The 21,095-nt window shown below is 44.3% G+C and overlaps 1 protein-coding gene across 1 annotated transcript in view; it reads right to left on the reverse strand.

Annotated features, from left to right (window-relative positions):
* Positions 1-1,106: 1,106 nt before the first annotated feature.
* The window catches only part of LOC126996593 (uncharacterized), a 28,610-nt gene continuing 8,621 nt past the window's right edge, over positions 1,107-21,095 (reverse strand). The window contains exon 2 of the mRNA XM_050857199.1: positions 1,107-4,586. Within this exon, the coding sequence (XP_050713156.1) occupies positions 3,810-4,379 (570 nt within the window). The 5' untranslated portion in view covers positions 4,380-4,586 and the 3' untranslated portion in view covers positions 1,107-3,809. The remainder of the gene's footprint in view (positions 4,587-21,095) is intronic.

Genomic DNA, 21,095 nt, shown 5'->3' on the forward strand with positions numbered 1-21,095 from the left:
ACTTTTTTGTCGGATTTTCACGGTTCGCGACGGCCAGATTGCTTCAGGATCCGGGCGGTGCGTCGCGGCGTCCTGCTCCCTGCCTTCCATCACAACGCCTAACCCTGCAGCGCCTTTGTAGCGGGGAGAAATTTGATATTCTGCGTAGCGATTGGGTTAAGCGTGTGTGGGGAGGGGAGAAGGGGGTGTTGTGTGTGTGGAGGGGAGGGGGGTGGGCATGTGTGTGTGTTGGGGGGGGGGGTGCGGGGGGGGGGTTGTGTGTGTATGTGCGTGTGTGTTTGTAAGAGAGAGAATGCACCTCCTGTCTGTCAATTTGCCTGCCTGTCTGTTTGTTTTCTTCCTCTTGTCAATCCTTTTCCGGCCTGTTTTATATGCTGTTTTGCTGCTGTCTTTTTTATATTTTGCAAGCGTTCCCATTTTCATTCCTTTGTCCACGCGGTTTTATTTTATGACCCCAACAGGAAGTATGACCCTGGCCCAACCTCGCTCCGTCCTGGTATACATATTTGTCAAGTTAAAAACTTAAAAAGATTAAATTTTCGTAAGTCTTGGACAAGCGAATCAAGAAATTTTCAGAAATTCTCTTTACTTCCTCTCTCTCTCTCTCTCTCTCTCTCTCTCTCTCTCTCTCTCTCTCTCTCTCTCTCTCTCTCTCTCTCTCTCTCTCTCTCTCTCTCTCTCTCTCTCTCTCTCTCTCTCTCTCTCTCTCTCTCTCTCTCTCTCTCTCACACACACACACACACACACACACACACAGAGAGAGAGAGAGAGAGAGAGAGAGAGAGAGAGAGAAATAAGTGTGTGTAAGTGTGTGTGTGTGTGTGTACCTGAACAAGTACCAAGTGTTGTAGTCAGCAATATTTGCCTGGAATAGAGCGTCGCCGGAAGGAAATATTTTTAAGGGGTTGTCTTGGCGGCTGTGGATATGACTCGTTCAGGATAACCGCTTCTTGTTTATAAATATTACTCCTTCTCCTGCTCCTCCTCCTTCTACTACTACTACTACTACTACTACTACTACTATTTCTACTTCCACTACTGCAACTAATGAAAACACTCGAGAACTACACTAAACTTTTACGATTATATTACTAGGCTAAGTAATTTTCCTGAAGAGCGAGATATTTGCTCAAGAACATGATTATTAATGTTTCTAGACTAGCTGCGACAAATATTCAAGCCCGGGTGGGGAGGGAATAAAATACTTCACGTCGAGTCTCGTTATGCCGTGGGAGGCCTGTTTTGAAGCCTGTCTGAAGGGGAGGAAAATAGCTCAGGTAGGCACGACACATACAGCCACCACGAGTTATGTAGCATGTGTCAGTATTCGTTCCCAATACCCAAAAATATCGGGGCTTACACACCCACATCTGGCAAAAGGCTTCCGTAGAGGTTGTGGCTATTTCCATGGATAGTTGTATGAGCCTGGTGATATAGTTTGACAAGGTTTCTGCGCCTTTGAATGTAAAAATAAAAGAAAAAACACGCGAACTCGCCTTATCTCCCTTGTAGCATTTGGAAATATTTATTGTGAGCCGAAGACGATTGACAGTACTTAAGGAGCAGAAACAGTCTCTTTATACCCTAGCTTTGCACTTGTTACATATTCACACATTCCTTTTTATACGTGTACTAAACTAATACAGAAAAATTTCCACATTGTAATCGTCCCTCTTTTCTCTTAATTTTCTTTCTCCACATTTTTCTTTTACGCTGTTTCTTTTCCGTATGCCTTGTTAGTAGCTCTGCACTCATAACTTCACGCTTAACTATTGTAATATATTTTCTTCCCCATACTCTTTTCTAACAATCTATTTTCCACATCTGTTTTATGCGCCGTTTTTCATATACCTAGTAGTAGTTCTGCTTTCACAACTTCACGCATGACTTTATTCTGCATTATTTCCTTCCCGTTGTTCTTTTTAGTCTTTCTTTACACTTCTTTTTTACGCTTGATTTTTTTTTCCCACGTGCACCTTTCCCAGAGAGAGAGAAAAAAAAGGTGTTGCCTGGCTTGAAAGTGAAGGTTGCGACGGCATAAAAAAAAGTGTGGCTGTAAGGTAGGGTGGATTGACGTGCCCCACCTCGCTGACGCTCCCAGGTGTGTGGATACGTGTAGGCAGGTGTGTTAATTAGGACGAAGGGCATGTGTGCAGGTGTTTGGCATCGATACGGCGTCGAGGGAGGGGGAAGGGTGGCCAAGCATACGGATATAGGGATGGTATGAGGAGGCGGCGGGGCTGGTGGTGGTAGTAGTAGTAGGTGTAGTAGTGGTGATGGTAGTAGTAGTAGTAGTAGTGGTGGGGGTAGTAGGAGTAGTAGTAGTAGTAGTAGTAGTAAAAGAAGACAAAAGTAGAAGAAAAAGACGAAGAAGAAAAAGAAGAAAAAATTGTAGTAGTAGTAGTAGTTGTTGTTGTTGTTGTACGTAGAAACAGTAATAAAGAGTTGTGGTAGTAATTGTTGTAAATGTTGTAGAAGTAGGTTGAATAGTTGTTAGTGCAATAGTTAAATTGAAAAATAATATTGCTGTGGGTGGTGAATGTTTTCTATTTGTTTTAATTATGACGATGATGGAAATGATAATAAAAATAACAACAAACATAACAAAACTACGCTTCATCACAAAGCTTTTTGTTTAATATACTCTACCGTGACTTTTTTTGTTGGATGTAATTTCATATTTTTCCCGCTTTGCATTTTTTTTTTCTTTTTGTAGGAATGTTTGAGTGTGCAACATTGACTTATTTGATGAAGGTAACGACTTTTTTTTCTGAGCCTGAAGGGACGGGAGGTAAAAGTTTGTAGAGAGTTTTTTATCATTATTCTACTCCCCTCATTTAATTTTTCTCTTGGGCACAATGATGGGGCATAAAGGGAAGGGGGTAAGGAGGAGGGAGGTGGGCTGGAGGGGGTGGGCAAGGGTGAGGGAGAGGCACGTGATCTTCCGGCGTAGTCTGGCTCAGTCCGTGCGTGTTGTCGGGCTTCGTTCGCTGCTTCGACTCAATGCTTCGCGGATATCGGGATTGCTTGCGTCACAGCCTCGCCCTCGCCTCTTAAGTATTCGAGATGGAAAGGTTTATTGTTTTGTGTTTCATCGTTTGTTTGGTTGGTTTTTCGTTCCTGATCTGAAGCGGTCTTTCGTGGAAAAGGAAGGTTTATTTTCCGGATAAGGTTTGGAAATTCTTCAAGGTTTCAGCATTTCTGGGCCGTAAAAATATTGGCTGTTTTCTTTTTCTGTGTAAGCGTCGCTCTTTGTGTGTTTATTGGAGCGAATTGTGATTTATCGCTCACAGTGCACGAGTGTTGTCTTCATCCAGAATGCTCTACATGTTTTTTTAAAGAATTTAATATTGTTTCAACCCTTCGTAGCTTGAAGCACAGCAAGTACAGATAAAAAAACGCTTATTATTTGCTTAGTTTCTATAAAATTTAAAGAGAGGACTAGAAAAGTCCTCACACAAGTTTTGTAATTAAGCTAAGCGAAAAGAGTCTTTGGAAGAATTGTGGCCATGACCTAAATCTTCTGGCAAATGACTAAAGGTGAGGTGTTACTACAGAACAGCGCTCGTGTCACTCCGATGGTTGACTTTTTTTCTGATTGATGTTCATGTGCTGTTGATATAAAGAGCACATCAAAGCTAATCGGAAAAAAAAGTTTTGTCCACCGGAGTGAGACTGGTGCTCTGCTGTAAATGTACCCAGGTGGTCTTAACCACTGGTAAGGATCCTTTACCAAAACACTAAAGTGTCACAATCCCAGAGGAAACAGCAGTCGCCAGAAACAACTTTATGTGACCACAAGGCTGAACTCAGCCCCCAGTTGCGAGGCGCTGCGGGGTACTCACCGGCAGCTTGGCGTAGGAGGTCAGTTGCAGCCACGACTTGTCCTGATCGCTGCTCCGCTCCTCGCCCTGCAGTTGCACGCTCAGCTCGCCGTCCCCGCCGCTCACCTCACCCAGAGCCCCATTGACGCCATAAGAGGGATCCGACGCGCGCCGCTTCACACGCCCTTTACCCGCGAGATTCCTCAGTGGGTTCTGATAAGACTTGTGTGGGGGCGGGTGGGGCGGTGAGGCGGGTGGGCGGCGGGCGTGGGCGGTGGCCTTGGTGTGGCTGCACTCCTCGGCCAGCTCGTCTAGCCTCTCGCGCAGGTCGTGAAGGTCGCGGGTGACCCTGACCTCCCGCCTGCCGCCCTGCACTGTGGCCGCCTCCAGCCGGCCGCGCGTGTCCTCCAGGCGGCCGAAAAGGAAAAAGAAGGCGCCGGCCTGGGCCAGCGCCAGCACCAGCAGCGTCAGGCACAGCAGCGGCCAGAAGGGCGGGCTGCCTTTGTGCCCCGCCCTCTTGCGACAGTCAGGGGTGAGGGGCTCGGTGTCTTTCATGATGTATGTGTGTGTGGGGGGCGCCTCGCCAACACTAGGGGCTGCTCACGCCGTGCTCTCCGCCGTCGTCGCCAGCATCCCCAGCATCACCCGCCGCTGAGTGGTCCCGTCCACGCCAACACTACTCGCACACTCGCGCCGCGCTCTGCACTAACTCGCTGTTATCGTTTACATCTCCCAATCTTCGGACGCTTCCATCAACAACACCTGAAAGAGAAGAAAAAAGCGTGTTGTCAGTCGAATCTCCTCACTTCCTTACCATAGCTTAACACACAACCTTCAATAACACCACAAGAGACCGTTCCAATAAGTCGGGTTATCAAAAGTGTCCATAAACCTTCTTGGAGCAATGATCATACCCTCAGTTTTAATATTCCTTTCTTTCCCGCGTGTCTCATCCTTCCCCCGCCCTGAGTAAGTCATAACTGCGGGATTGGTAACTGTGGTGTGTCATTTTATAAGCTCTCATGCCTCTCGCGCTTTACCTAAACAATTATTACCGATGGCGTTTAGATTAGATCACCTCCTCTGTGTGTGTGTGTGGGGGGGGGGGTATATGTGAGTGTATAGGGGGGTGGGATATCTTTGTGTGTATGTGTGTGTGTGTGTGTGTGTGTGTGTGTGTGTGTGTGTGTGTGTGTGTGTGTGTATTTTGCCTTTCATGCGGCTTCCCATCACCCACCCAGCGAGGTCTCCCGGATATAAGTGTATTTGTCTATGTCACTTACGCACCCCCCCCCCCCCTTCTCTCTCTCTCTCTCTCTCTCTCTCTCTCTCTCTCTCTCTCTCTCTCTCTCTCTCTCTCTCTCTCTCTCTCTCTCTCTCTCTCTCTCTCTCTCTCTCTCTCTCTCTCTCTCTCTCTCTCTCTCTCTCTAACAAGGTAGTTACTCAATCACCATGCCATTACCTCGTCCCACAGTCGCTTCGTGCCCGGTATTTTCAACACGACAGACACGAGAGAAAAACGAACTATTATTTTGTTGATTTGCTCTTTTTTTGTTATTTTCTATCAGTTTTCTTTTTATATAATTTACTATCATCTTTTTTTTTTCTCTTGACACACACACACACACACACACACACACACACACACACACACACACACACACACACACACACATACACACACATATTTACCCATTTTCATACACTTTTCCTTTTTATTATTTACTTTTTTCTTCATTTTCTTCTTCCTCTTTCCCTCTTCTTTCGCGTCCTTCTGATTCTTCGTCTTCATTATCCTCTTCATCATCTTCTCCTCCTCCTTCTTCTTCTTCTTCTTCTTCTTCTTCTTCTTCTTCTTCTTCTTCTTCTTCTTCTTCTTGTGTTAGGCAATCATTCTGCTTTCCTCCTCATATCCCGTTTCACTCTCATCTCATCTCTCATCTCTGCTCCTCTCATATCCCCTCCCGGGCACGCCACACCGTTCGTTCTTGTCAACACCAAGATTGTTTTCCCCACACTTTGCATTTATTCTGTTGTATTTACGTAACTTCTTTATCGAGGGAAGAGGGAGGCTTATAACATGTTGGATGGTTCTTCTTATGCTAGGTTTGTGTATGTGTGCTTTGTGCGTGACGGGCAACTTTTTATATACCTGTCGAAATCCCTTATGCAAGAGTTAACCAGCATCTTCATTCCTTCATTCCTTCCTCTGGCAAACTCTGGAGCTTTGTCTGTATTTCCTCCTGCCTATGACTTGAACTCTTTCACGGAGGGGTATCAGGACACTTTTCCGTCCGAAATTGACCCTCTGTTTTTTTCTATATACCTATCCAAATCCCTTATGCAAGAAGTAACCAGCATCTTCGCTCCTTTGTTCTTTTCGCTGGTAAACTCTGGAACTTTGTTTGTATTTCCTCCTGCCTATGACTTGAACTTGAACTTGTTTTTGACCCCTCATTCTATTATCTTTACAGGAGCAGTGTATAGCGGCTTTTTTTATGTTTTGTCTTTAGTAACTGCTGAGCTTTGAGCATTTCCAGGGCTAGTTTAGTGACCCTGGTGGTAGTTTGAGCGTTCTTCTGTACCTTGAATCTACAAAAATACTCATTAGAATCAGACTGATCTCCTTTTCGGCCTTTGGAAAGAGTTGATGTGAAAGGTGGAAGAGTTTAAAGTCGGTATTCTTAGACGCTTCCACCTCTCACATCAAGTATTTCTTAAGGCCTAAAAGGAGATCAATCGGGTTCTAATGAGTACTATTTTAGGTTCATGGTACAGAAGATGGGTCACACTACCACCAGGGCCATTAAACTACCCTTGGAAATGTACAAAACCCCCACAAAAACCGTGTTAAATGTATATGCTTGGGCGCCGAAATGTTGAAAAATTTGGCCCTAAGAATACCGAACGTAGACCCTTGTGATCCTTATACGCGGCGTGGCTATCGATCAGCTGACGAGTTCCCGCTTCGCCATTCTTAAACACGACGTCTCTCTAAATTGAAAGGGAAATAGGTCGCGGGGTGAGACTTCTCGTTAGTGGCGACACCTCTCTTAGTATTCCTTTTATTTCTTTTTTCAACTTTGTGTTTTCTTCTTCCTCGTCTTGTTTTTCTCCTTCTTTTCTTTCTCTTTCATAACAAGCATCTCTGTACTCCTTTCATCTGTTGCTCCCTTCCTCTGTCTCTTTCCTTCTCTTTTTTTTTCTCTCTCTCTCTCTCTCTCTCTCTCTCTCTCTCTCTCTCTCTCTCTCTCTCTCTCTCTCTCTCTCTCTCTCTCTCTCTCTCTCTCTCTCTCTCTCTCTCTCTCTCTCTCTCTCTCTCTCTCTCTCTCTCTCTTTCTCTTTCTCTTTCGCATCCTTACCTCTCTTTCGTATCTCATTTATATTTCCTCTTTCATTCGCCGTTCTATTAATCTTCTTTCTGCTCATCTCGTTAATGCACACTCTCTCTTTCACTCTCTCTCTCTTGCCTATATTCCCCTCCGCTTTACTCGTATATTCCCTCTTTCATATTCTCCCCTTTTCGCATGTGTCTGGTTTTTTTTCTTTTTTTTGTTCTTCCTCCGAGTACTTTCACCTCACACCCAACCTTCCCTCTCACGTTGCTCTCTTCCTTTTCCTTTGCTACACCTCTCTGTTATATTTCTCTCTAACTGTTTTTTTCTGTCTTCTCATCTGTGTACCTCCTAAGGCTCGATTCCTCCCTCCTCCTCCTCCTCCTCCTCCTCCTTCTTTCTGCATATACACACACCTCTATTTCCTATTCCTTTAACTCACTTCCTCATTTGAACTGTTTGTTGTAAAAGTAAGACAAAACGCAAGAACTAATCGCAATTTTCATTCACACTTTCCACGGGATTTTGTCTGTGTAAGGCCGTTTTTTTTGTTTGTTTTTTTGTTTGTTTGTTTGTTTTTGTGTGTGTGTGTTTCAGGTTTGTAGTTGTGTTTTTTTTCGTTATCTTTTCAGTTTATTTCTCTTTTCGCTTTTCTCGTTATTTTTCGTCTTTTTATTTTCATTTCTTTCCTTTTTCTTTGTTTTCTTTTTTTCGTATTTTTGGTTTGTAGCGTTTGAGTTTGTTTGTTTTCGTGATCTTTTTTAGTTTGTTTCGTGTTTCATTTTACTTCGTTGTTTTCTCTCCTTTTTAGTTATTTTTACTCTTCGTTTTTGTTGTTGTTTTTTCCGGTTTCTTTTTGTGGTGGACAGATGGGATGGCACCGACAGTCAAGGGGCAGAACTAAATTAGACAGAAGAGGCAGGAACTCTCACCGGACAACAGTCAGAACAGAGAAAAAGGCAGAGTAGTGGTTAATTAAGGTCAGGGGACGTTTTTTGCCTCCACTTTACTACCAGTAGCTACGGCGGTGGTGACTTTGCGTTTCGAGAAGGTAAAATAAGTTAGTAAAGTTTGAGGCATACGCTATACCTGCCCGTTGCCTCGGTGCTCATCTCCGCCACTGCAACGAGGAAAAGAAATGTGAGAAGAGTTTGAAATGCGTGGGAAAAGTATTGAGAATGGAATTATATAGTGAGATCAGCCAAAGTAATTATGTGAATGGATTAAAGAGGATAGTGTAAGTGTTTGTGAAAAGGTTAGGGATTGTTTTTATTAAGCTGTTGTAATTATCTGTAAATATTCTATGATTCACGGACAAGAGATAAATATTAATCTGCTTTATATACTATGACGCCATATTCTGTTTATTATTCAGTTAGATAGAATTTCATATCATGTTATTGCTCGTAGTATAATTGGATTGCAGCATAACGTTTGTACTGTAATTTAATTCGCTAATCTTTAATCAAATCCTCAAACGTGATTTACTGCGCTATCGTCAGAAACGTTCTGTGGAATGTGATTTATATGTTTCTAGTTATATATTCTGACCACTTGTCTCTCTCTCTTTCTCACAGGTGGAAATGACTTACTCAGGAGCGAAGAAACTCCAGACACGGGGTGCTGTGAGTGTTATTTTACTTTATTTTTATCATCTTTTCTTGTGTGTGTGTGTGTGTGTGTGTGTGTGTGTGTGTGTGTGTGTGTGTGTGTGTGTGTGTGTGTGTGTTTACTCATTGGTCGTTATGTGTTCGTTCGCCGCATTGCTATTTGCCACAGATGGTGTAATGCTTCCTCAATAATGGCACCGTCGTGAGTAAAGGTTATATTGGCAGGCGTGAGTGACGTGTTCGCCATTTACTATGATGTGCCCTGCCCCAGTTAGTAAGCTTTTCCGCCTCCTCCGTGGGCATGGTTGGCAAAACAGTAAAAGCGGGGAAAAAAGTCATCAAATAAGTCAGGTCGCAATCCGGATTCTGAGCGTGCGGGCGGCAGACGTGTGAGGATCCGAGACCTTTGGCACCGAGCTAGTAATCATAGAATCATTGAAATCTGGCGGCGCGAGTGGAATCCAGGCATGCTTGAGACGCCCCGACTGATTTACGATGAGGACGAGACGCGAGAACCTGCACCTGCACCATGTCTGTCTGTTTGTCTGTCTGTCTGTCTGTCTGTTCTCTCTCAAGCAGTTTAGCTATTCAAGGGCTGGGACGGGGAGGCTTGCGTGGGTTTGCTCCGCTGGTCGTGGCTCGGTGACCTGAATTAGCCGCGTTCATCATATAATCCATAAATATCAAGGGAAGGAAAAATGTGTGCCGCACCGTCCCAGGAGAGGAAAGATTCAGTACGACGTTAGAAGGCATTACGTGAGAGATAGATATATGGATAGGTAGATAGAGATACAAATTGAGCTATGGATAGAGACATATATAGAGACAGATATAGATAGAGACAGATATAGATAGAGACAGATATAGATAGAGACAGATATAGATAGAGACAAATATAGATAGAGACAAATATAGATAGAGACAGATATAGATAGAGACAGATATAGATAGAGACAGATATAGATAGAGACAGATATAGATAGAGACAGATATAGATAGAGACAGATATAGATAGAGACAGATATAGATAGAGACAAATATAGATAGAGACAGATATAGATAGAGACAGATATGGATAGAGACAAATATAGATAGAGACAAATATAGATAGAGACAGATATAGATAGAGACAGATATAGATAGAGACAAATATAGATAGAGACAGATATAGATAGAGACAGATATAGATAGAGACAGATATAGATAGAGACAAATATAGATAGAGACAGATATAGATAGAGACAGATATAAATAGAGACAAATATAGATAGAGACAGATATTGATAGAGACAGATATAAATAGAGACAGATATAGATAGAGACAAATATAGATAGAGACATATAGATAGAGACAAATATAGATAGAGACAGATATAGATAGAGACAGATATAGATAGAGACAGATATAGATAGAGACAGATATATATAGAGACAGATATATATATAGAGACAAATATAGATAGAGACATATATAAATAGAGACATATAGATAGAGACATACAGATAGAGACATACAGATAGAGACATATAGATAGAGACATATAGATAGACAGATATAGATATAGATAGGTAGATAGATAGATAGATAGATAGAGATAGATAGATAGATAGATAGATAGAGAGAGAGAGAGAGAGAGAGAGAGAGAGAGAGAGAGAGAGAGAGAGAGAGACTTAAACATTTCATCAAACTCCTACATAATTTACAAGCACATGTATTTGACGCAGACGGAATATAACGTGTGATGAACTACCTGACGTTCATCACATTAACGGCGTGATTCACCTGAGCAAACCGTCACGCCTGAAAAAGAATGGAACAGCGACCTCTGACCGTAGCGTTTCAGAACTGCATGAAACGTCAAAACATAAAGTATCTTACGTCAGTGCCGCGCCGTCTGTGTCAGTGTGCTTCGGAAAAAAGAATGACGTAGGGGTTAGGGCTGTGTATCGGCTATATAGGGCAGTGTGGGGCTGCTAGGTGATATGTAGTGGAGATAGGGGCTGCTTGTTAGTGTACAGAGCTGTGTGATGCTATCCATGGTTGTTCAGGGGTTGTTGAGCTCTGTGTTGTGCTGTAAGGGATTATTCAAAGCTAGACATGGTCGGTGTGAGAGTTTAAAGGCCTGTATGGTGTTGTGAAGGTCTGTGGGAAGTTGATGATAGGTTGTGTGCGTGCTGAAGGGGCAGTTTGGGGCTGAAAGAGACAGAAACCGTATGGGGATTGTATGTGACTAGAGAACGGTTTTGAAGTTGCGTGGGACGATGTATGACTGGCTATATGATCTGTGCGGGACTGTGTGAACCTGTACGCGGGCTGGGTGGGGCTGCACGGGATTGTATAAATCTGCGTGTGTTTGTGGAGGGCCGTGCGGAACCTATATGGATTTATGTTGGATTTGAAGGGAGTGGATGGGGCTTTATGGTGGTGTGTGGAGTGAGTCATATGTTTACCTGTGGCTGTTATGGCTGTGTGAGGCTTTGGGCTGTTAAAGGTAATGTGTGTGTGTGTCTGTGAATGATGTGTGGGTCTTTTGTGTTGCCATATGTTTACCTGTGGCTGTTATGTCTGTGTAAAGCATAGGCTGTTAAGTGTGTGTGTGTGCGTGGTTTTGCTACGTTTTTGTGGTGTATGAAAACTGTGTAGGTTGCGTGAGTGTGTTTGTCACTGTTTGTCTGCGCGTGGCTGTGTTTGTTTTTAAGGAGTATGCAAGCTGTGTCGGGTGTGTGGCTCTGTGTTTGTCTGTGTGGTCTGTGCAGTTATACCTCGGTTTTCTGTGGAGGGGAGAACAGTGCCACACGGTAACATCATTGTGGAATATTGTATAATGCACATAAATAAAACGTTGTATGAATATGTAAACGACTTTTGATACAGGTTGATTCAGTCGGTTGTGAGTACACGCCTCATCGCCCCTAAGTTAATTACGAGCAGAAGAGGAGAGAGTGGGTAGTGAATAAATAATGAAAATAGCAAGTAAGACAGAAAAAATGGAGCTTCAGAGAGTACAAAATTAAGAAATCAGAAGAGAAAGAGAGATGTGGGCGGGGCGGAGACAGGAGACAGACGGAAGTTAATAATAAAAATAGCAAATGAGGCAGAAAAAGGTGAGCTACTGATTACAAAATTAACAAATCAGAAGAGAAAGATAGATGTGGCCGGGGGGGAGACAGGAGACAGACGGAAGTTAATAATAAAAAAAATAGCAAATGAGGCAGAAAAAAGTGCGCTACAGATTACAAAATTAACAAATCAGAAGAGAAAGAGCGAGGCGGACGGCTTGACGGGAGAAAGAGACTGACGGACGGACGGAACAGAACAAGGCGGGCAGCGAGCGAACACGGTGTTGTGAGTTTTATCGTCTAGGTCCCAACACAAAACCCCGGTGAAGAAGCCCGGCACAAAACACCTCATTATCGGGGCCTCGTCTGAATGCCCCGCCCACTCCGCCTTCAGCCTCACAAAGACCAGGACGGACCCGGTAATTCATAACGAAAGGTAAAGCACCGGGCGAGGAGACGCATACTAAAATAACCCACATACGCTAGAAAGGCTGGTATACGCCAACACAAAGGCGCATACGAAAAGGAACAAAGCAGGGGAAAGTACAAGGCGAAAGAACAGTACCTGGAAAGCCCCCAACAACAAAGTCCCACAAACAAAAAACACTTTACTGGAATACTAATGAATACCGAGAAGAAAATAATGAAGCTTGCAGAGAGACGAAGCTGCAGTATAACGCCCGAAAACTTTCATGCATACAATAATAAGAAGAAAAATTGAGTTGTAATAGGAGAAGGAAAATTAAATGATGTAGAGTTGAGAGCCGGCAGTTCTACTAAGTCGGGTCACCAGCAGCAAGATGGTTTTAGAAATTAACACTGGCGGAACGGGGCGGGGCGGGGCGGTCAAGGAAAAGCTTATGTCTGATGGTACCGTGTGAAGCTGAAGCCGTGAATAGTCGCCGCCGCCACCTGCCGCTTCGTGTTACCAGGTGTGCCAAGAACCTCTAAGTTAAGCCAGGTAATTTCTGTCCTGCATAATCCTCTAACTTTTCCTTAATGCTGTAAAAAAGTAATATGTCTTCCTGATTGCCTTACTCCTTCACCAGACCCGGGGAACGCAACCTCCGCAAATGGTTTAAATAATTCTGTCGCGGGGAAACGCACACACAATATCAGTCCTTGTATATATATTTACTTTTACCCTCACGCGTCCATTAGTGCGACGAGGCCTTTTGTTGGAGTCTGCTTGTTTAAGCGATGTTTCCGGGGATGCTGGTGGTGAAGCAGGGATCTTTTTTTTTTATTCTATCAGATTTTTTTCGTCTCGTTCCATTGTTGCATTTTATTTTTATATATATAGTGGATGAAAATATAATTCTTCCCACGCAGTGAGTTTCGAAGTGGTGGTGGTGGTGGTGACGGCGGTGGTAGCGAGTGGGTTTTGCTTAACAGTGGATGAGATCAAGGTCGTTATTCTCAGCCGCTTCCGCCTCTCACGTTAACTATTTCCAAAGGCCGAAAAGAAGATAAGCCCGGTTCTAACGAGTGTTTTTTTTAGGTTCACGATGCAAAAGAATAATCACACTACCACCAAGGTCATAAAACTACCCATGGAAATGCACAAAACCCTTAGGAAAGCCTTGCCATATATGTGAGTGAGCTTGGGCGCTGAAATGTATAAGAATATGACCCCCTGGCAGGTTGGTTGGCGGTGGGAGCTTTGAGGGTGTTCTGTCGTCTATGTCCTAAACTGTCCAAGGTCGCAGTGACTTTAATGGGAATTCTCAAGAGGGAGTATTGACGTTTGCCTGAATCATGAGCACACACACACACACACACACACACACACACACTACAAGCCTCATTATGCGCGCTGATTCTCGAACAACAATGGTCCTTTCTTTTTCTGAGCCACTAACCATCAGGAATATGTCGCTGCCGGAGAGTCAACCCCCAGAAACATGCTTGCCAGACGACGACTCCACCGGCCTGTGTCACGTGATGTTATGGGCGACTGTGCACCTTTGTCTCTATATTGTCCAGGGTTCCGCCGAGCGTTTGGTGGTGTGGTTTGCTCTCGGCGCCGCTCTCTTGTGTCTGGTCTGTGTTCGCTGCATTTCCAAACAGAATCAACCACACACTCGACACAGGGAAGCGATAACACCGATAACTCCCAATCCGGAACACAGTATCACGCATGGTTGTTTGTTTTGTCAAGTTCCATCCCCACCAACCTACAAACACACGCATTCACACACACACACACACACACACACACACACACACACACACACACACACACACACACACACACACACACACACACACGAACGTACACCGACTCACCTCTCCATCCCCCCTCCTAATCCGTATTCTCCCTCCCTCTGTCTCTCTCTCTATACACGTGTTTCCTCTCCCAGTCCATCTTCTCTCCCTCCCTCTCCCCATCCCTCCGTCCATATACATACACGTGTCCTGGACCAGTTTCTATGCTGTCCATCCCAATTTGCATGTTTCCTATCGAAGTTCCTCCCCTCACCCTTCTCTCCTCCCCTCTCTCTTCCTACATACGCATTACCTCCATATTTCCCTCTTCCCAGCTCACCTGTACTCCTTCCCTCCCTCCCTTCCTTCCCTCCCATTTACCTGCCCTTTTCCATCCCGTCTCCTTGCCTTACCGCGGCGTACTGGAAGCTTTGTTTACCGCCCATCACCCTCCCACGAGCCGGCCTGTTTTGACACGACTAAAATCTTCCTTTCTCCTCTTTTCTCCAACTCTTCCTCTCCCTCCCTCCCGCTGTTGTTTTCTATCTGCCTTTCGTTGTCTTTCGTTACCCCTTTCTCTTCCCGAATTTCTTTCCTTATTCTCTCTCTGAAAGTTAATATTCTTTCCTTTTTCTTGACATTCTTCTTCGCTTTTCTTTACTTCCATTCCACTATGACCTCTTTCTATTCTTTGATTCTCCTCGCCTTAATTTCTCTTCTATTTCCTTCTCTTCAGTTCCTTCTCTTGCCTTTCCCTTGTCTTCCCTTTCCTTTCTTTACCTTACCTAATCTTACCTTCCATTCCATTCCATTCCATTCCTTACCCCTCACCTTTTCCCTTTCATTTCCCCTTCTTACACCTCCATCCTAAATATCACTTCCCTTTCTTACTCTTTCCCTCTCCTCTTTACCACTCTCACCCTTCCCCCGGGGGCACTGAGGCAGCCGTGTCCCCGGGGTAGCCACACATCCACACCTAATCATTGGTTCCCAGGTGATCATTGGTCCTCAGGTGGTTCTACATAAACTCGTTTCACTGGCTTATGAGAAATTTCCAAACGATTCCTTCGACGACTTATTGTTCATTTTCTGTGGCTGTGTGTGGAGGGGGGAGGTGTGTGTGTGTGTGTGTGTGTGTGTGTGTGTGTGTGTGTGTGTGTGTGTGTGTGTGTGTGTGTGTGTGTGTGTGTGTGTGTGTGTGTGTGTGTGTTTGAAAAAATCTTCGGGAAACGTTAGTCTTTTAAAAATCCCTCTTCATCATGCCCTTTGTCCTATGAAGAAGAGTGGTAATTGACCTTTCATAGAGCTCCAGTTATTGCCAGACCTTGCGAAACTTTCATGCACACAGATGTTAAAAGTAAAGTGAAGGTCAGAAGTATTCATTGCTCTGTCACTCACTCAGTCCTCTTGTCGCTGTGTCCAGATTCTGATTCCCACGCACCCCTGCAACATTTTTCCCGCTTTCATCTTTTCACCTCACCATCGAGGGCTTCCTACATTCCCTCTATTCAGCTCCAGACACACTAATTACTTTCCCCACAATATTCAAAGGACTCACCCACAGAAAAAAAAAGTTCACCTATACTCCTCACTAATATATTAATGCTACAAGTATATCTGCCAACGAAAAATAACAGTATATACATTTTTACTTGCTTTTCATATTTGGAGCCGTCAAAAATGTGACATTTTTGACTGAATAAAAATTAAGTTAAATAAAAAGTTCGAGGTAAACAAAAATCGGTAACTCTTGTGTGTGTGTGTGTGTCAGAGAGAGAGAGAGAGAGAGAGAGAGAGAGAGAGAGAGAGAGAGAGAGAGAGAGAGAAGGGATTTCGCCATCAAAAACAGAGAAAGAATCTTAATGTCTTAGCCGACGCAAAAGTTAATAGCCGTTTTTAGAAGCCACCGCACGACCTCTATTATTATTATTATTATTATTATTATTATTATTATTATTATTATTATTATTATTATTATTATTATTATTATTATTACTGTTGTTGTTGTTTGATGTCATAATTGTTGTTTTTGAGACTCATTCTGTGTGTGAGTGTGCGTGAGAGAGAGAGAGAGAGAGAGAGAATGAAAGAAAGTGTGTGTGTGTGTGTGTGTATGTGTACGTGCGTGTGTTAGATCACCTAGCCGAGTGGTGTTTGCCCGCTCCTCGCTTGTGGGTTGGCGGCAAGGCAAGAAAACTGGCTCTCAAAGTTTTCCTCTTCAGCCGCGTCGCTTTGTTGTCTCGAAAGGCGAAGTGTTAGTGCAGCGGCCGGGGGGGGGGTGAGGAAAGGGTTGCCTGGATAGAAGAAACAGGAGATATGCAGAGGAAAGAAAGGAAAGAAGTGGGAATGAAAATGGTATGACCGGAATGGAAGGAATGGGAGGATGAGAGTTTGCCTGTAAAGGAGAAAGTGGAGCGAGACGCGGAGAAAGAGAAAGGAAGAAAAGGGAATGGAATAGGAACGGGTTGCCAAAAAAGAAGAAAGAGGAGAAGCGGAGAAAAGACATGAAAAACAGGAATAAAAAAGGAATGACAGGAATGGGTGGGGAGGTGGCCTAAAGAGGAGGATGAAAAGATGCGGAAAAGAGAAAAGAAAAAGTTGAAGTGAAAATTGTATGACAGGGAAATGAAGGGAAAGATTAGGAAAGTAAAAGAGGACAGATGTTTTAGAAATATTAATAAAGTAAAGAAATTAAGAAAGACAAAGAAAAAATGGATAGAAAATAAGGGCAGAAGCAAAATTGGAAGGAATATAAATAGAGAAACATTATAAAAAAACGGATTATATTATGGAATGGTGTAGAAAGGAAAAATAAAATAAAAGAGAAACATGAGGAGAAAGGGAGACGACAGCCAGCCAGCCACACAAACAGACAGACAGACAGGCAGACAGATAAAGAGAGCTCGACAGACAAACACAACGAATGATCAGACGGAAACGAAGGGAGAAGAGAACTGATGGAGTGGAGATGAAAGACGAGGAGGAGGAGGAGGAGGAGGAGGAGGAAGGTGATAAAGCTGAGAGAGAGAGAGAGAGAGAGAGAGAGAGAGAGAGTCGAGTAAAGCGAATTTAGACGTTGGGAGTGCAAAATAAAGATGGGAGGGAGATTTAGAACGAAGATGAAGAAAGGAGAGAAGGGCGAGAAAGGCGTTGCGCAGATAAGAATTTGGAGAAAAAAAAAAAGCCGAAGAAGAAAAGAATGAGAAGGAGAGGAAAAAAAAATATATTGAGATCCGGTAAATGAGTTGAAGATGGAAAAAATGGAGAGAAATGAAGTTAGGGAAGAAAGGAAAGAAAGTGAAGTGGGAAACAAAAAGAAGAGGTAAGAAGAAATGAACGGATTAAACAAAGAAATGGCAAGAAGGAAGGAGGAAGTAAGGGTGAGGATGGGGGAAAGGGGGAAGGGGGGGAAGAACGGGATAAACGTAGAGCGAGAAACAGAACGAGGAAGAAGCAAAACAATGATAATAAACGGAGAACGGGCAAGGAAGGAAGGAGAAAAGAAGGAAGGTCGAGGAAGGGGAAAGGGGGAAGGGGTCGAGAGGAGGAGGTCATGGCAGAACAGAGAAATGAAAGAAAGAGTCAAATGAGAAAATAAAAGGAAAAGAAAATGAAAAAAAGGCAAAGGAAATAAAATACAGATCTAGATGGAAAAGAAAATGAGGTTACGAAAGAATGGAACGTCGTGAGAAATAAAACGAGGAAGTAAGAAGAAGCAAACAAAAGGAACCGGCGGACAACTGGCAAGGAGAAGGAGGAAGGAGGGTCGAAGGGAGGGGGTGAGGGGAGTCGAGAGAGGAGAAGGGGGAGAGAGTAAAAAACGGCAGCAACGAAGAACTGGCAAGGAGGAAAGAGGGTCGAGGGGGGAAGGGATGTGAGGTCGAGGGGAGGGAAGGGGGTCAAGTGTAGAGGGTAGAGCGGGAGGGGGAGGAGGGGTAATGGCGGAGCAAACAAAGTGTACAGAGAGTAATTACTACACTGAGGTGGCGCGGAACAAGCAGAGGGCAAAGAAGGAAAGGGAGGGGGGCGGTAGTGTGTCCTTTTGATTAGCAGGTAATTAATTATGACAAGAGGTCTCTCACTCTTGGTTGAGGACACACACTCACGCACGCTGGCTACCCTTTATCTTATACCTGCCCTTAGTATTCCTGCCCCCACTCCTCCCTCCTCCGCTTCCGTCTCTGTCTTTGCCTGACCGAAGAATTAGTACGAAGGTGGATGTTTGGTATTCACTGGTCTGTCTCTCTCTTTTTCTTTCTATCTTTCTATCTTTATCTGTCTATGTCTAACTATCTATCTATCTATCAATCCATCTCACTTCTATTTCTATTTATCTTCCTATCTATCAATCATTGCAACTCATCTTATCTATTTCTATCTTATCTTTCAATCTACATCTATCTCTCTGTCTATCAATGCATCTCGCTCTGTCTGTTTCTATCTATCTTTCCTGTAACATCCTTCTTGCATCGCTTAACTTTCCTCCGCATCCTCTCTCTGTATCTTTCATGCTCTACTTGCTCTGAGTTTTCCCCTTTTAGTATCCTCCACCTGAGCCACTAAGCCAAACCAATCACATCACTTTCCTCCTCCTCCTTCTCCTCCTCCTCTCTCCATTCCAACCTTTCTTCCTGCCCGCCCATCCCGTCCATCCCCTTCCCCTATTCCCTAACGCCTTCTTCCTCTCTTTTTCTCTATACGCCACCTGAGCCAGTAAGCTGAACCCTCTTTGTCCTATCCCAAAACCTTTACATCGGTATTGTCAGACGCCTCCATCCCTCACACCAGTCGGGTCCTCATGAGTTTTTCTTTAGGTTCATGGTACAGAAGAAGGGTCAAGATACCACGCCCAGGGTCGAAAAAATATATACCTATGAAAATGCCCACAACTCCTACGAAAGCCTTGTCATTTATATGTGTGCTTGGGAGCGGAAATGTTTAAGAATCTGGCCTTTATTTTCTTCTCTCTATGATTTCCTTTCCTTTCTTCCTACCCGCGAATATCCCCATTCTTGTACGCCTGCTTTCTCTCTTTCTCTCCCTCTCTCCCTCATTCCTTTCTCTTTCCCTTCTTTCTCTTTCTCTCCTCCCTTCAACATATTTTTTTTCCGTTCTCCCTTCTTGACCTATCCTAAAACCTTTTATTCTCCTTTCTCTATGCTTTCCTTTCTTCCTCCCCTCACTCTCCTTTCTATCCCTCCTTCACGCCTCCTTTCTCTCTCTCCCTCACGCCTCCTTGATCTCTCTCTCCCTCGACATATTTTTTCCGCTCTCCCTTTCTCTTTGCTGTGTTTCTGGGTATCTTTCGTATTTAATGTTTCCTTGTGTGTTGTCTATTGTTCCGCCTCTCCAGAAGCTATTTTCCTTTCCCTTCCTTTCTCCTCCTCCTTCTATTTATTCTTCTACCCTTCACCCCTCCTCCTCACCTCTCTCCTCCACTTCCATCTCTCCCACCGTGTCTAGAGTGCATTTGTTTTTCGACTATATCTGGGTTACACACACACACACACACACACACACACACACACACACACACACAGACCAAAAGATCCTCAATTATTTTCACCTCGGCATCCTGGTGGTCCAATTTCATCCCACCATTGGACTCGTGGCTCTGTTTCTTTCATCCTTTTGCTTCCTTCCCATTTCCTCCCATGCTTTCCCTTCCCATTCCCTCCCATGCTTTCCCTTCCCATTCCCTCCCATGCTTTTACTTACTATTCCCTCCCATCCTTTTCCTGACTTTCCTTCCCTCCCATGCTTCCTTCCTTCCTTCCCCTCTCATGTTCTTCCTTTCTTCCTTCCTTCCTTCCTTTTCATTCCCTCCCATGCTTCCTTCCTTTCTTCCCCTCTCATGTTCTTCCTTTCTTCCTTCCTTCCTTCCTTTTCATTCCCTCCCATGCTTCCTTCCTTCCTTCCCCTCTCATGTTCTTCCTTTCTTCCTTCCTTCCTCTCCATTCCCTCCCATGCTTCCTTCCTTCCTTCCCCTCTCATGTTCTTCCTTTCTTCCTTCCTTCCTTCCTTTTCATTCCCTCCCATGCTTCCTTCCTTTCTTCCCCTCTCATGTTCTTCCTTTCTTCCTTCCTTCCTTCCTTTTCATTCCCTCCCATGCTTCCTTCCTTTCTTCCCCTCTCATGTTCTTCCTTTCTTCCTTCCTTCCTTCCTTCCTTTTCATTCCCTCCCATGCTTCCTTCCTTTCTTCCCCTTTCATGTTCTTCCTTTCTTCCTTCCTTCCTCTCCATTCCCTCCCATGCTTCCTTCCTCTCTTCCTTCCTTCCTACCTTCTCATTTCCGCCCATGCTTCCTTCCTTTCTTCCCCTCTCATGTTCTTCCTTTCTTCCTTCCTTCCTTCCTTCTCATTCCCTCCCATACTTTTCTTTCCCATTCCCTCTCACCTTTTTCCTTCCCATCCTTCCTTCCTTGCCCTCTCATCATCACCCTTCCTACTTCTCCTTCCTCTCTTCTACCTACCTAATTCCCCTCCGTTATTGATCTTGTTCTGCCTCTTTCCTACACTGTACCTCCCTCCCTTCCCCCCTCCCTCTCTCCCTCTTTCATTACCTCCCATCCCTTCCTCCCTCTCTCCCTCTCTCTCTCTCTCTCTCTCTCTCTCACCCCTTCTCTTTCCTTCCTTTAGTCTATAAGCATCTCTCTCTCTCTCTCTCTCTCTCTCTCTCTCTCTCTCTCTCTCTCTCTCTCTCTCTCTCTCTCTCTCTCTCTCTCTCTCTCTCTCTCTCTCTCTCTTGCTCTCTGTCTGTCTGTATGGATGGATGGAAGGATGGATGTATGAATGCCCCCTCCGCCCCCTTTCTCTCTCTCTCTCTCTCTCTCTCTCTCTATCTCTCTCTCTCTCTCTCTCTCTCTCTATCTCTCTCTCTCTCTCTCTCTCTCTCTCTCTCTCTCTCTCTCTCTCTCTCTCTCTCTCTCTCTCTCTCTCTCTCTCTCTCTCTCTCTCTCTCTCTCTCTCTCTCTCTCCTCTCATGCTCTCTCTCTCTCCTTATCTGAATGTTTTTCTCGAGTCAGGGCAAGGCAGCCGCTGGGCAAGCGAACAAAGCAAT

Source organism: Eriocheir sinensis, chromosome 10 (genome assembly GCF_024679095.1).
Source record: "Eriocheir sinensis breed Jianghai 21 chromosome 10, ASM2467909v1, whole genome shotgun sequence".
NCBI lineage: Eukaryota > Metazoa > Arthropoda > Malacostraca > Decapoda > Varunidae > Eriocheir > Eriocheir sinensis.